This window comes from Gopherus flavomarginatus, chromosome 9 (genome assembly GCF_025201925.1).
Source record: "Gopherus flavomarginatus isolate rGopFla2 chromosome 9, rGopFla2.mat.asm, whole genome shotgun sequence".
Classification (NCBI taxonomy): domain Eukaryota; kingdom Metazoa; phylum Chordata; order Testudines; family Testudinidae; genus Gopherus; species Gopherus flavomarginatus.
The window spans coordinates 31,917,018-31,931,456 of record NC_066625.1 but is presented as its reverse complement, the minus strand read 5'-3'; the positions used below and the strand labels follow the sequence as shown (position 1 = coordinate 31,931,456).

General features: G+C 52.9%; 1 protein-coding gene across 7 annotated transcripts in view; it reads left to right on the top strand.

Moving 5' to 3' along the window:
- Positions 1–14,371, top strand: part of RHBDF1 (rhomboid 5 homolog 1) — a 104,404-nt gene extending 90,033 nt beyond the window's left edge. For 6 of the 7 annotated variants that reach the window (XM_050968148.1, XM_050968151.1, XM_050968150.1 and 3 more), the window contains 5 exons: positions 748–842; positions 9,299–9,374; positions 11,300–11,400; positions 11,708–11,861; positions 13,600–14,371. In XM_050968148.1, the coding sequence (XP_050824105.1) occupies positions 748–842; positions 9,299–9,374; positions 11,300–11,400; positions 11,708–11,861; positions 13,600–14,019 (846 nt within the window). In that variant the 3' untranslated portion in view covers positions 14,020–14,371. The other variant, XM_050968155.1, reaches the window with a different exon arrangement.
- The last annotated feature ends 68 nt before the right edge of the window (positions 14,372–14,439 follow it).

Sequence of the window (14,439 nt, the reverse complement as noted above, 5' to 3'; positions counted from 1 at the left end):
CAGTCAGTGGGAATTCCAGGCCCCTAGATAGAAATCAGTGCTGTGTGCAGGGGGAGGGTGAAGGGATCAGGGGCAGCCCCGGAAGATGCTTCCTTCTGCAGAGAGCCGGGAGACACAGAAAGGGAAGAGTTGGGCAAGGGCAGTGTGGGGCCCAGGCTGCTCTGGGGGCTGACTTGGCCCACAGCTACCACTAGGGTGGGGGAACCCTGAGCACAGCTCAGCCAGGCCATTGGGTCTTTGAACAGCGACTCCAGTCGGCTGAGATTTTGAATCTTTGACCTGACTGGTATTTGGGAGGGCAAAAGCTGACAGGCCAGGAGAGACAGGCCCGTGTTCACCGCACTAGGCCAGCCTGCTGAGCCCTCTCCTGAGGGCTGACTGTTAAGGCTGCTACTCCCAGTCAGAAGCCAAGGGAACTGTCGTAACTGAGAGGAGCCTCCATGGGCTGCTAGGCTTTTGCTCCCATGCTCGTGGAGCCCGTCTTGGGGAGGGGGCTGGCTGGGCCACCCAACTGGCAGCTAAAAAGCTATGTGTGATCAGGTTGTTCTGTTGCAAATCCGGGTGCATCCCCATTAACCGCTCCCCTGCCAAATCACAGATGGAGGTAGAACGTGGCCACAGCACCAGCCCCATCCCCTCCCAGGAGCCTCCCAGGTGGCTCAGAGAATGGCCACAGCACCCTCCCCACATGGCAGGTGGCAGAAAGGTTTCCACATCCATCTCATTCCATTTGCTGTTGTTATCCAGATATGCACCAAAAACAGCGCCGGGAATTATACCAACCACCTTCACATGGACTGCGTGATCACAGGCAGGCCCTGCTGTATCGGGACCAAAGGAAGGTAATGGAGCCCATCTGCCCATCCGCAGAGGGCTGCAAATAGAATGAGGCATATGGTGCATTTGCAGAGGCTTTGTGTGATTTTGCATGTGGGCACAGGGGGCTTGTCCTTCTCCGCAGAGGGTAGTGTCTCCCGGCTATGCGCAGCCCAGGACACTACTTTGAAAGGGAAATCAGACAGAAATGGAACCAACTCAGGCTTGTGCATCCAGAGAGCTAGGCCCTGCCCTGTGCAGTGTGAGGAGGAGCAGAAAGGTAGAAGTCAGACAGAGGCTCCAGCTGAGAGGGCCAGGGGACAGCATGCTTTGCAGCCCCCCCTTACCCTGTGCATTTCCGACCCTGGCACAGCAGCTTCTGGCCAGCACAGAATGTGTGTCTAGAGCATTGGTTCTTCTTCGAGTGCTTGCTCATATCCATTCCAGTTAGGTGTGCGCGTGCCACGTGCACGTTCGTCGGAAGATTTTTACCCTAGCAACACTCAGTGGGTCGGCTGGGTGCCCCCTGGAGTGGCGCCGCTATGGCGCCAGATATATACCCCTGCTGACCCAGCCACCCTTCAGTTCCTTCTTACCGCCCGTGTCGGTCGTTGGAACAGTGGAGCGCGGCTTAGCTGACCTCCACTTCCCTAGCTACTCGTAGTTCTTGTGTATACAGTTATAATCCTTCATATATATATATATATGTTTTTTCTTTACGAGCATAGTTAGTTTAGTAATAGTTAGCGGGGTTCGGGGAGTAGCCCCTTCCCTGCACCCGGTGCCGGTGCCCATGCCCGGCTCACTGGGTTTTAAACCGTGCTCGGCCTGCCACAAGCCGATGCCGACAGGAGATCCGCATGACTCCTGTTTGAGGTGCCTTGGGGAATCGCACTTCACAGCTAAGTGCCCCATTTGCAAGGCTTTTAAGCCGAGAACAAAATGGAGCGGGACTTTCACTTACCCCTCCACCTTCGGCACCGAGCGCTGGTCAATCGGCGGACAGAAGTGCCTCCCCGGCACCGGACCCCACCAGCACTGCCAAGGCCTCTCGGCACTAGCCGTCGCCGGCACCGAAGTCAACTCAGCATCGCTCCCTCTCTCCGAGGTTGAGAGAGCCCACGACTCCTCCTGCCAGTGCCTGACAGCTCCCCGGCATGCGCCGTGGTTGAGCTCCCTGCTCCTGCTGCTTCCATGCCAACTGCACCGCAGCCAGAGAGCTCGTCTAAGTCGGATCGCCCGGTACCGACACCTGCCGAGGCACTGACGACGTCGGCACTGTCGATCCCGGTCCCACGAGGGCCATCGAATCCGGTGCCTGACAGCTCCCCAGTACGCGCTGTGGTTGAGCTTACTGTTCCCTCCACGCAGGAGACATTCCCAGCGGCGAGGGATCTCATTGCCATGACAGAGCAGATGCTGCCTGAACCCCCGGCACCGCCGGTGCGGGTAATACAGTCTCTTGGCAAGCCTCCCTTGATACGACCATCCTCTGTCGGCACAGCAGAGCGGCACTATTCATGATCACGGTCCTGCAGATGCTCCAGGTCCCGTTGGCACTCCCGCTCCCGACGCCACTTGCAGTCCCGATGCTGTTCTCCTCTTTGGTACCGGTCGCACTCGCCGCACCGGTCGGTGTCCTGTTCACCGACCCACTACTCTCGGCACCGTTCCAGCTCCTGGCACCGCTACAGGCATCGTGACTCCCGTAGCCGCTCCCGACATCGAGCCTCGAGATCTTGGTCGACCTCCTGGCGCCGCTCTGGTCGCAGGTCCAGATCTTGTTCCAGGTACCGGTACGCCTCCCGGTACCGGTCCCCGGTGCCGAGTTGGGCAAGGTCCAGTAGAGTCAGAGACTCTGACCACGATTTTTCAGCACCACCATGGCCATCTGGACACGCATCAGTGTCATCCCACACGGACAGCTCTTATGCTCAGGACCGCAATTCTGATGTGCCCACCAACATCCTGAGAGCCCATCAGGACCTCCTAAGGAGGGTAGCACTCTATATGGACCTCCAGGTGGAGGAGGTCCTGGAGGTAGAATGTCCACTACCGGGTCCCCTATCGGTGGTTGCCCCACTAGAGGGGCCTTACCTGTTTGTTCGGACCATCCAGGCGAAAGCCGATACTCTATGGGGGGTACGACTACTTGTATGTCCGTCCTCCTCCCTGCTCGCTAGTTGTTCAGTCCGTTAAGGAAAGGAAAGGGAATGGCATGGCCAGCAGGCGCCAGCCCCGAAATCGAAGGAGGCTAGGCGAATGACCCTACTCAGCCGCAAGGTGTACTCTGCAGGGGCCTTATAGCTCTGCATGGCAAATCAACAAGCCTTGTTTAGCCCATATCATTATAACACCTGGGTGACGGTGGATAAGTTTATGGAGCTGCTCCCTCAAGACTCCCGCCAAGAGTTCACTGCCCTTTTGGAGGAAGGAGAAAAGGTGGCCAGAGCTTCCCTCCAGGCCTCGTTGGATGCAGCAGACTCAGCAGCCAGGGCTCTGACATAGGGTGTTACCATGAGGAGCATCTCATGGCTTCAGGTTTCAAACCTCCGGCTGGAGCGGCAGTATACCATTCACGAGTTACCATTTGATGGTAAAGGCCTCTTCGTAGCGAAGACAACCCCAGGCTGCAAAGCCTGAAGGACAACAGGGTCCTAATGCGCTCTCTCAGCGTGCATACGCCGACTACCTAACCCAGGCCTTTCCGTCCCCAGCCACACCGCCGTACTCTGTGCCTAGCCACAGACAGGACTTTGGCAGACGGCGCGGCCGAGGTGGTCGCAGATGACCGTCAGGACCCCTAGAGGGCCAAGATCGAGGTCCCTCGCAATCACCACCGGGACCAAAGATGAACTTGCGAAGGTGTGCCCGAGAGCGGCGTACCAGTTACAGGCGGGATCCTACTCCTACTTCCTCTTGGCGTGGTCCCAGTTAACTTCAGATCGCTGGCTTCTACACATGGTGGAGTATGGGTACCACCTTCAATTTGTTCCAGCCCTGTCCCTCTTCAGGGACCTTCTCGAGCAATTCCTCTTACAAGAGGTGCCGACGCCGATGGACGAAAGGGGCAAGGGGTTTTACTCCTATTATTCCCTAATCCCCAACTTGTACGGAGGTCTCAGACTTATCCTAGACCTGCGAGGACTCAACCAGTTTATGATAAGGTTGAAGTTCCGCATGATATCCCTGGGAACCATTATCCCGTCCTTGGATCCTGGAGACTGGTATGCTGCCCTCGATATGAAGGACACGTACTTTCACATTGCCATCTTCCCTCCGCACAGGAGATACCTCTGCTTCTAGCCAACCATCAGTACTTCCAGTTTACAGTCCTGCTGTTTGGCCTTTCTGCAGCCCCACGGGTATTAACCAAGCGTATGGCCGTAGTCGCCACCCACCTCCGCCGACGTTGGATATGCGTTTTCCGTATCTGGACGATTGGCTTATCCGAGGAGACTCTGAGACACAAGTCACTCAGCATGTGGGTATCGTCAAGGACCTATTCACACGTCTAGGCCTTATGATCACTATAGAAACATCCACTCTGGTTCCCACACAGAGGTTAGACTTCCTAGGAGCTATTCTGGACTCTGACCTAGCCGGAGCCTGCTTACCACAGCCGCGGTTTCAGGCGATGGCAACAATCATCTGAGGTCTGCAGACTTCCCCAACGACCTCGGCTCGCACTTGTCTCGGTCTCCTGGGTCCCATGGCTGCCTGCAAGTTTATAACCAAACACACCAAGCTCCGCCTCTGTCCTCTCCTAGTTTGGCTCAAATCGGCGTACCGCCCGGACAGGGACCCAATGGTCACGATAGTCACCATTCCCTCGAGCACCCTAGGCTCCCTAGAATGGTGGCTAACTCCCTCCCTGGTGTAGGCAGGGATGCCATTCCATCCGCTCCAGCCCTCTGTCCCTGACGATGGATGCATCATCTCTCGGCTCGGGTGCTCACCTTGGTCACCTTCGAGCTTAAGGCCTTTGGTCTTCTCAGGAGCTGGCGTTCCACATCAGTGTCCAAAAATGAGAGCAGTCCGCCTGGCGTGCCAGGGGTTCCAGGAGCAGCTGCGAGGCCGTGGTGTCTCAGTGTTTACAGCCAACACAACGGCCATGTGCTACATAAACAACCAGGGAGGAACATGGTCCTCCTACTTTTGTCAGGAGGCCATCCATCTCTGGGACTTTTGCATAGCCCACTCGATAAATCTGGTAGCGTCCTTTCTCCTAGGCGTTCAGAACGCCTTGGCGCTTCGACTCAGCAGGTCTTTCCTGTCTCACGAGTGGTCGCTCTGCCCCGATGTGATGCATTCTGTTGCCAGAAGTGGGGGTTTTTCCCCACATAGACCTGTTCGCTTACCGCGAGAACAGGAAATGTCCGAGGTTCTGCTCCTTCCAAGGTCTCTCCCCGGGATCGATCTCGGACGCTTTCCTCATGTCGTGGAAGGGCCAACTCCTTTATGCCTTCCCACCGTTCACCCTAGCTCATTGGGTCTGGCTCAAACTTTGCAGGGGCAGGGCGTGCATCATCATGATCACTCCAGCGTGGTCCAGGCAGCACTGATACACCACGTTGCTCGACCTGTCAATAGCCAACCCATTACCCTGCCACTCCACCTAGACCTCATAACTCAGGACCACGGCAGGCTTCGCCACCCGGACCTGCAGTCTCTTCACCTCACAGTGTGGCTGCTGCGTGACTAAACTGGGGTAGCAGGAAGCCTTCCACCTGGTCAACGTACCTGGCCGAGTGGTAGCGTTTCTCCTACAGGTGCGAAACGCTTGATCTTACTCCTACTGAGGTCTCCATCCCCTCTATTTTGGACTGCCCTCTGGCCTACAACAGCAGGGCCTAGCGGTGTCATCACTGAGGGTACACTTGGCAGCCATCTCTACCTTCCACCCAGGCTAAGGTGGTCGTTCCGTGTTCTCACACTCTATGGTTTCAAGGTTCCTCAAGGGCTTGGAGCGCTTACACCCTCAAGTATGCCGCCCAGTCCCAACCTGGGACCTCAACCTGGTTTTAACCAGACTTATGTCTCCCCCATTCGAGCCGTTAGCGACCTGCTTGCTGCTATACCTGTCTTGGAAGACAGCTTTCCTCATAGCCATTACATCGGCCAGACGAGTCTCTGAGCTCAGGGCTCTTACGGTGGTTCTGCCGTACACTATGTTCACAAAGACAAGGTGCAGTTACGACCACACCCGGCTTTCCTCCCTAAGGTGGTTTCAGCCTTTCATGTTAACCACACTCAATGCAATGGGGGCAACAATTGCACTCCCTGGACGTCTGTAGAGCACTTGCATTTATATTGAGCGGACAAAACCATTTCTTAAAACGCCCCAACTCTCGGTCGCAGTAGCAGACCGAAGGAAAGGCCTACCTGTTTCTTCTCAGAGGATCTCATCTTGGGTGATGATGTGCACGTGCACTTGTTATGATTTGGCTCACATTTCCCCAAGCCACATCACTGTGCATTCTACCAGGGCTCAGGCTTCATCTGCCGCCTTGCTGGCTCGTGTACCTACCCACGAGATCTATCGCGCAGCTCCATGGTCCTCGGTCCATACTCTTGCTTCGCATTATGCTCTGGTTCAACAGTCAAGAGATGCTGCAGCCTCTGGCTCAGCAGTTTACGTTCTGCCACATTTCACTCCGACCCCACCGCCTACATAAGGCTTGGGAATCACCTAACTGGAATGGATATGAGCAAGCACTCGAAGAAGAAAAGACGGTTACTCACCTTTGTAACTGTTGTTCTTCGAGATGTGTTGCTCACATCCATTCCAAACCCACCCTCCTTCCCCTCTGTCGGAGTAGCCGGCAAGAAGGAACTGAAGGGTGGCTGGGTCGGCAGGGGTATATATCCGGCGCCATAGCAGCGCCACTCCAGGAGGCGCCCAGCCGACCCACTGAGTGTTGCTAGGGTAAAAATCTTCCGATGAACGTGCACGCAGCGCGCGCACACCTAACTGGGATATGAGCAACACATCTCGAAGAACAACAGTTACAAAGGTGAGTAACCGTCTTTTTCTAAGCCATCTTTTTGACACCGCAGAGCACTTTGAATAGACTGACCTGTTCTTCAGATCTGGAGCTCTCACGTTTGTTCCTCGTTGGGGGGAATAAATGTTTTCCCTGCCCGTCTGATGATCTGCAGTAGTGCTTTGGGATGCTGAGTGCAGTGTAGACTGAATGGGCCTCGTATTTTGTTGTGCTGGAAATGGAGATGGTCTTTGTACACATAGGTTAAGACATGTCCCTAGCCCTGGGGAGCTGACAGGCCAAAGCTAGACACTGGTGGTGGCTTAACAGAGGGAGCTGTGAGGATTACAGTGAGATGGGAGGGAGGGCTCCTGGGGCATGACAGAGTTATGGAGGGATCTGACGGAAGATGGAAGGCACTTGGCAGTGACGACAGGGAGGCTGTGTCGGATGCAGGGGCAGCATGAGCAAGGGTACAAAGCAGAGTGTATTGGGAGCAGAGAGGAGAGCGTGTTGGGAGGGGAGAAGGGGAAAAAGAGCAGAAATGGCAGGTTTTACAGTGAGGGCCAAGTGCTTGAATTTGATGTGGTAAGCAATGGGTGCTGATGTGGTCAGGGGGACAGGGAAGGCATTATGGAGGGATGAGGGGAGCAGGGAGAAGCAGGCAGGCCTGAGCGGGCAGGTTACAGTGATGGAGGGGAGAGTCCAGTGCTGGGGGTCTCTTAGGCAGGAGGGGAGACATGATCCAACCCCAGGATCATATGTGATGACAGGGTCACCGTCAGTCTAGGTTCCTGTCCTTCCTGGCAGGAGGAATAATTAGCCACTGCTATCGTCCCAGATGCCCTGGCTGGCCAGATCCTCAGGCTGGGCAAGGAGCTGTCAATAGAGGTTAGATAATAACGGACAGGGAATCATCAGTGCTGCAAACCAGGAGTGTGATGGTCTAGCTGGCTTTCAGCAAGAGGAACTTCTTGCTCTTTATACGGGTGCCCCTTTGGCTGATGTGGATAGAGGGGTCTTGTGAGGTGGTTCCATTAGTAGGGGAAATTGATTATAAGAGTCAAGTATTTCTTTGGTGCAATCTTGTTTATTTACAAAGAATAGACACACAGTCTGTTCCCTGGAACACAGGAGGAACAAATAACAGAAGTTCCTTACTCACAACTTGAAAGTCTGCCTCTCCAGTGAGTCCTGTGCCTTAAGGAGCTGTCCGTGATCCCTTTCAGGGCTACACTAGTTTTTCTGGCTTTCTTCTTTTGTGCGCGCACACACAGCTGCAACCAATCAATTCCTCAGCCCCTGAATTTGCAATCACTGCCGGGGAAACCCTGAGACCACATTGCTTAACTGTGTCCTGGATCTTGGACCGTAGCTTCTTATTGTTTGCATCACTACATATCACTACATAAAGGGGTATTTAATTGCGCCTTCTGTGTAGCCTGAATGAAGGGTATTTTAGCACCCATCAGTTTAACAAAGGTCTGTGATTAGACCAATTTGTTGGCAGCCATAAGCACCTTCCAGCATAATCGCATGGTGGTAGTGCCTAAAGAACCGATCGGGATCTCTGTGTTAGATGCTATACGCATATAGAGACAGACAAAGTCCCTGCCTCAAGTTTCTCACAGTGTAAGAAAGCCCTGCAATGGATGTTGTAGTACCTAGATTTAGAGACCCCTAAGATTGTGGCAGACTCACTTCAGCTAGGAAATCAATGGACTAGGGTTATAATTCCTGCAGGGAGATCCTTAGGTTCTTGTTCCAATCTCACTCATAGAACAAAATCCCAATAGAAATCAATGCCATCTTGTACAGCCTTGTCTACACGGGCTGCATAGCTGTTGGTGTAGCAGTGCAACTACTAATGTAGTCATGATTCACACATTTGGTGGGATTTGCACAAGTGTAAATTGTGTCTCTGCTAGAGCTGTACAGCTAGACTGGAGGCTGATGTTCAGGATACACCAAGCCCAAATGCCCTGATGAGCACCTCCCAGAAAAAAGGGAAGACCTGGTCTCTGCACCAAAAGGGTTTACAGGCAAGGGTCCTAGACAGAAAGGGGAAGGGCAGCACAAGCCAGCTCCTGTGCCTTCTCGGGATTACCCAGGACATTAGGCTGGTGGGTGAGACACGGCGGTGGCTTTGAGGTGCAATTGACTGAGGTGCTGAAGGTGACTCAGGGTGTGTTTGGGGCAGGTATTGGTGAGGGCTCTGTTTGCTGGGTGAATTGTTCAGAGTGGTTCCCTGGCTCTAATGGGGACATCACCACACACAATGGCAGCAGAAAGCATGGTACAAATGCCCCTGGCAGGGAGAGACTACAGCAGTGCTGGGGAAGCACATCTCTGAAACCTGTGCATTGTGGTGCCAATCTTGGGGCCTGGACTCAGGGTTTGAGGGGGTCTGAGGCCTGCAGAGCAAGGCTGGCTCCTCCAAGAGGGCAGCAGGTGCTCCTAACAGCACAAATGAATCTTGTTGTTTTCTCCCCCAGGTGTGAAATAACATCCCGAGAGTACTGTGATTTCATGCGGGGCTATTTCCATGAGGAGGCAACGCTCTGCTCCCAGGTACGGCCAAGGCTGCAGGGCAGGTTCTCATGGCCACTCACTCTTCTCTTTCCCTCTCCTGTCTCCTCCAAGTGGCTTGGTGAGATTTGGGCAAGATTTTGCAGCTTTCCTTCCCTTAGTTTTTGGGCCCCATGTGAGGCTGCAGTGCCCGCAGAGCTCTCCTGCCTTTATTCAAATGGGGGGAGGTGGGCAGGCCTGGCTCTGAGCCACAGACAGGTTAGAGAAGGCAACTCTCCTCCCTCTCTGGAGACCAATGCAGGATTTGTGCTGCAGGCAGTCCCCCAGCCCTGGGGGGCATTCAGGAACGAGTGTGAAGGTGTGAAAGTGAGGTACCAGAACCCTGGTTCTAGTTCTGCTCATGATGTGCTGTGTGGTCTTTTTGCTTCCTCTCTGTGAAGAGGAGAGAATGTGACTTTCCTGCTCCGTGTGAGTGGTGGGGAGGAGGGTAACTGGACAGTTGCAGGGAGTAACTTAAGGCAGGTGCATAGAGCACCGACACCCATATGGAAGCTCCCTCACTGACAGGAAGTCAGGTGAGTGGGCTCCCCCTGTCCCATGTGAGCAGAGGAGGATGCATATCTTCCTGTAGGGGGCAGTCACGCAACTACACTGGCTTCCTTGGGCCAGTCCATGTGATACAGGTGCAGAAGTGCCTAGATTCTGTGGCACTAGGCACATTACAATGAGACAGGCAGAGCAATACCTTTGTGTGGCAGGAGGGGGCAGCATATGCCAGCCTGCATTCTAGCGAGGTTTCAGCCTCCAGGCTGTGAGCTGGCTATTATGGGTCACTAGGTAACATGGAGTGTGAAGAGAATGTTTGAGCCCTGTAGGCTTTGTGTTTTGGTGCCTGTTTTGCTGCCTCTCAGGCCACTTTAGGAACTTCTGGGGAGAGGTACCCCATGGGCACTGTGTGCATGTGATAGGGTATGACTCTACTTATTCACAATGAGGTGGGCGTCAAATCCCTGCAAAGTCCAATACAGGTGCCCACGCTCTTGCCCCTACTGGAGTGCAGCACCAGAGCCCTGGAATGCTGTTCCTCTTGCTGGCCATGTGGGGACTGGGAGTCCCAGCAGCTGTGTAAGCAAGTGTAGATGCACATGAAGATGGGAATGGCTAGGACATGCTCATGAATCTTGCTCACTTCTCTAGAGACCTAGGCAGGTGAGTTGTCCCAGACACAAGTGTTAATACAGTTCTTGGATGCGTAAACAGGAGACTCAAGTAGGACCAGAGAGGTTATTTGACCTCTGTTATTTGGCACTGTTGCAACCACTGCTGGAATACTGCGTCCCGTTCTGGTGCCAGTTCAACAAGGATGTTGATAAATTAGAGAGGGTTTAGATAAGAGCCATGAGAATGACTAAAAGATTAGAAAACCTGCCTTACTGATAGTCTCAAGGAGTTATTACAATCTGTAAGTGCCTACATGGGGAACAAATGTTTAACAACGGGCTCTTCAATCTAGCTAAAAAAGCTCTAACATGATCCATTGGCTGGAAGCTGAAGCTAGACAAATTCAGACTGGAAATAATGTATACATTTTTAACAGTGAGAGTAATTGGAACAACCTATTATGGAGTCATGGTGGAGGGCATGGTTCTCTAACAGATCTGCTCTAGGAATGATTCTGGGGCACTTCTCTGGCCTGTGTCATACAGGGGGTCAGACTAGATGATCACAGTGGTCCCATCTGGCCTTGCAGTCTATGAAACTGAGGTGTTTTATGGCCTTATGCCTCCTCCAGCCCTCACCATGCCCATCTGGAGGCCTCAGCCCCTGGCACAGCACTGTCATGGCTGGAGTAGAGGGCAGTACATCTCTCAGCAACCACCATCACTGCCTGCAGCATGGTTAATATGACTGCCTCTCCCTCCCCCCACGGACCCTCAGGGCTTCCAGCTGACCTTGCTCTCTGTTAGGTGCACTGCATGGATGATGTCTGTGGCCTCCTGCCCTTCCTAAACCCAGAGATTCCTGACCAGTTCTACCGTCTGTGGCTCTCCCTCTTCCTCCACGCTGGGTAAGTCTCACTGCAAAAACAAACCAGTGTCTGACACTGGTGGGGGAGGGGGCCTTGGTGTCTGGGTATGGTGGTCATTGTTTCCCTGCAGGGGGTGGAGAGTGTTATCCCTGCTTGGTTGTGCTCAGCAGGGGTCCAGTAGCCTCTGCACCTCAAATAAGTTACAAATATTTCATGTCCTTGGCTCAGGTGCTCGCAGGAGGCAGGACAGAGGGCATGGTTGAGCCTGGGGCAGGGATTACAGAGCAGGACTGTACAGGACTTTAGTAGCTGCTGCCTCAGTTCTGGTGTTCTCCTGATTTGGTAGGATCCTGCACTGCCTGGTTTCAGTCTGTTTCCAGATGACCATCCTGAGAGACCTGGAAAAACTGGCAGGCTGGCATCGCATCTCCATCATCTACCTGCTCAGCGGCATCACTGGGAACCTGGCCAGTGCAATATTCCTGCCCTACAGAGCGGAGGTAGGTCTCTGGCAGACAAGCAGGCCCAGTTACCTGTTGAGAGCACTGAATCTTACATCACCCAGCCCTGGCACAGCCTAGACTGGGGACCCCAGATTGGCCCAACTCCTCCTTTGTGGACACCACTTGGATGAGGAATGGGATGACAGCTCCTGGCACTTCAGTCTCCACTGCCACTTCTGTCATGGGCCATCTCTGCATTTCCCTGGCCTGTGAGGCAGAGGGCAGCATTATTGGCCAGTGACTGACTGGTCCAGTTGCTGAGCAGTAAAATCCCCAGAGCACTCTGGGACCCTCTGAGGGTCTCACCCTTTGAGGACATGGCCTTAAGAAACAGGAGGCCGGGCCCTGCCCACAGTCCTGAGGAGGCACTGAGATGCCCAGCACAGTAAGGGGCCCATCTTGAGTTAGCCTAGTGCAGGGGCCCAGGCCTCTGACATACCTGAGACTGAGAGATCCATAGCTAATGTCCAAGAGCCGTTGCACCACCGCTGCAGCGGTTAAGTGAAGATGCTCCTATGCTGATGGGAGAGCTTCTCCATCTCCCCGAGTGGCAGTAGTTTTGTTGATGGGAGAATCTCCCGGGGACATAGCGCTGTCTACGCTGGAGGTTAGGTTGGTATAACTAGGTCCCTCAGGGGTGTGGATTTTTCATATCCTTGTCTGATATGGGTCTGTATTGTAGAACTGGCCTTAAACAGAATCCCAGCAATGGGAGTTGCTGCTGCCACCACCTAGGGGCTCTGTCTTCAGAACTCCCCCACCAGGCATGGCCCTCTCTTTACCCCTGAAAATGATATATATTTGTACTGCAGGTAGAGCAATATGCCTGCACTTTTCCACAAATGGTCACTGCTTTTAGGCTGCTGGCTATGGGTAGGCCCTGATCTTAAAAGGCTTTGAGTGTTCCCATGGCAAGGAAAAAGGGGCAGATAACTAAAACAGCCTGTCATGGCAGGGGAAGCACATACAATATTACTCACACACCTTCCTCCACCCCTGCCTCCCTGCTCCCATCCTGTAGCCAGCAGCGGAAGTCCTATCGTGCTCCCAGCTGATGTCCTGATGCATTTTAGAAGACTGGTAGAGCCTACAACAGTGATACTCAGACTGAGGCTCGCAAGCAGCAAGTGGTTCTTTAATGTGTCTCCTGGGGCTCTTTGCAGCACATGACATTAAAACACTGGTTAATAACTTAATTATTAACCAATCTAAAATCACACAATCAGGATGTTTTACTGTGTTAATGAACTGTAGTTGATGATAATATACTTGGTCAGTCATTCTGCCATACGAATATATAGCACTATAAGAAATGAAACAATGAATTCACAATACTGTGCAATAGCTAATTTGGCTCCTGAACCACTGAGGCCTGAGTATCACTGGCCTAGAGGATACCTTCTATTCCTCACCACTGGATACTGGTATCTAGCTTGAGCTGTATAGCATGCTTGTTGCTTGAATGCTACATACAAGACTGAGGGCTGACTCAGACTGGCAGAAGGCCTGATGCAGATACTTCTGCCCCTCCCCCTCACTCCCCCCCCCCCCCCAAGGTAGAAAATGGCTCCCCTGGTAGCTGTTGACTCAGAATGAGGTAGCTCCTCAGTGTCACTGACATGGAGCATTCCAGTGGCTGATTGCTCCTGCCGGGTCTCAGCTTCACAGAGGTGCTATCAATAGCAGGGTTGGTTTGGTCTCCCTCTCTGTAACCTGTGTCATCCTTCTCCTGCAGGTGGGCCCTGCAGGATCCCAGTTTGGAATCCTGGCCTGTCTCTTTGTGGAACTTTTCCAGAGCTGGCAGATCTTGGCACGGCCATGGAGGGCCTTCTTCAAGCTGTTGGCTGTGGTGCTCTTCCTCTTTGCCTTTGGCCTCCTGCCTTGGATTGATAACTTTGCCCACATTTCAGGATTCATCAGTGGCCTCTTCTTGTCCTTTGCCTTCCTGCCCTACATTAGCTTTGGGAAATTTGATTTATATCGGAAGCGATGCCAGATTATAGTGTTCCAGCTCATCTTCATTGGACTCTTCTCAGGACTGGTGATTCTGTTCTATTTCTATCCAATCAAGTGTGAGTGGTGTGAGTTCCTCACGTGTATTCCATTCACAGACAAGTTCTGTGAGAAATATGATCTAGATGCACAGCTTCATTGAAAGGCGAAGACTGGCTTCTCGAGCAGGTCCTGGAGTTGGATTGTCTTTGCAACTGCTGGGCCAGTTCCACATGAACAAAACCTCTCATCCTGTGACACATCTAACCCTGACCATGGTTAATTTAAACTGTTTTGTCAGCACTTGGCAGACCTATTTTGCCTTATCTCAGAAGATCTGCACATTTTCTGAAAACAGAACAATTGTGCCTTGTTCAATTTATTGAACCTTTTCTGCTGCCATATTTTTATTACAGTACTTTAATACTACATTTTTAACCAGATTTGTTTACTACTGCTAAGGTGGTGATTAAATGGAAAGGTAGCGTTTTAGCTACTGTTAACTATTCTGCACAGTCTATGGCTACGTTTGTTTGCTTTATCCTAAGCATATTCAATCTCAAGCACCTACTGGCCACGTCCT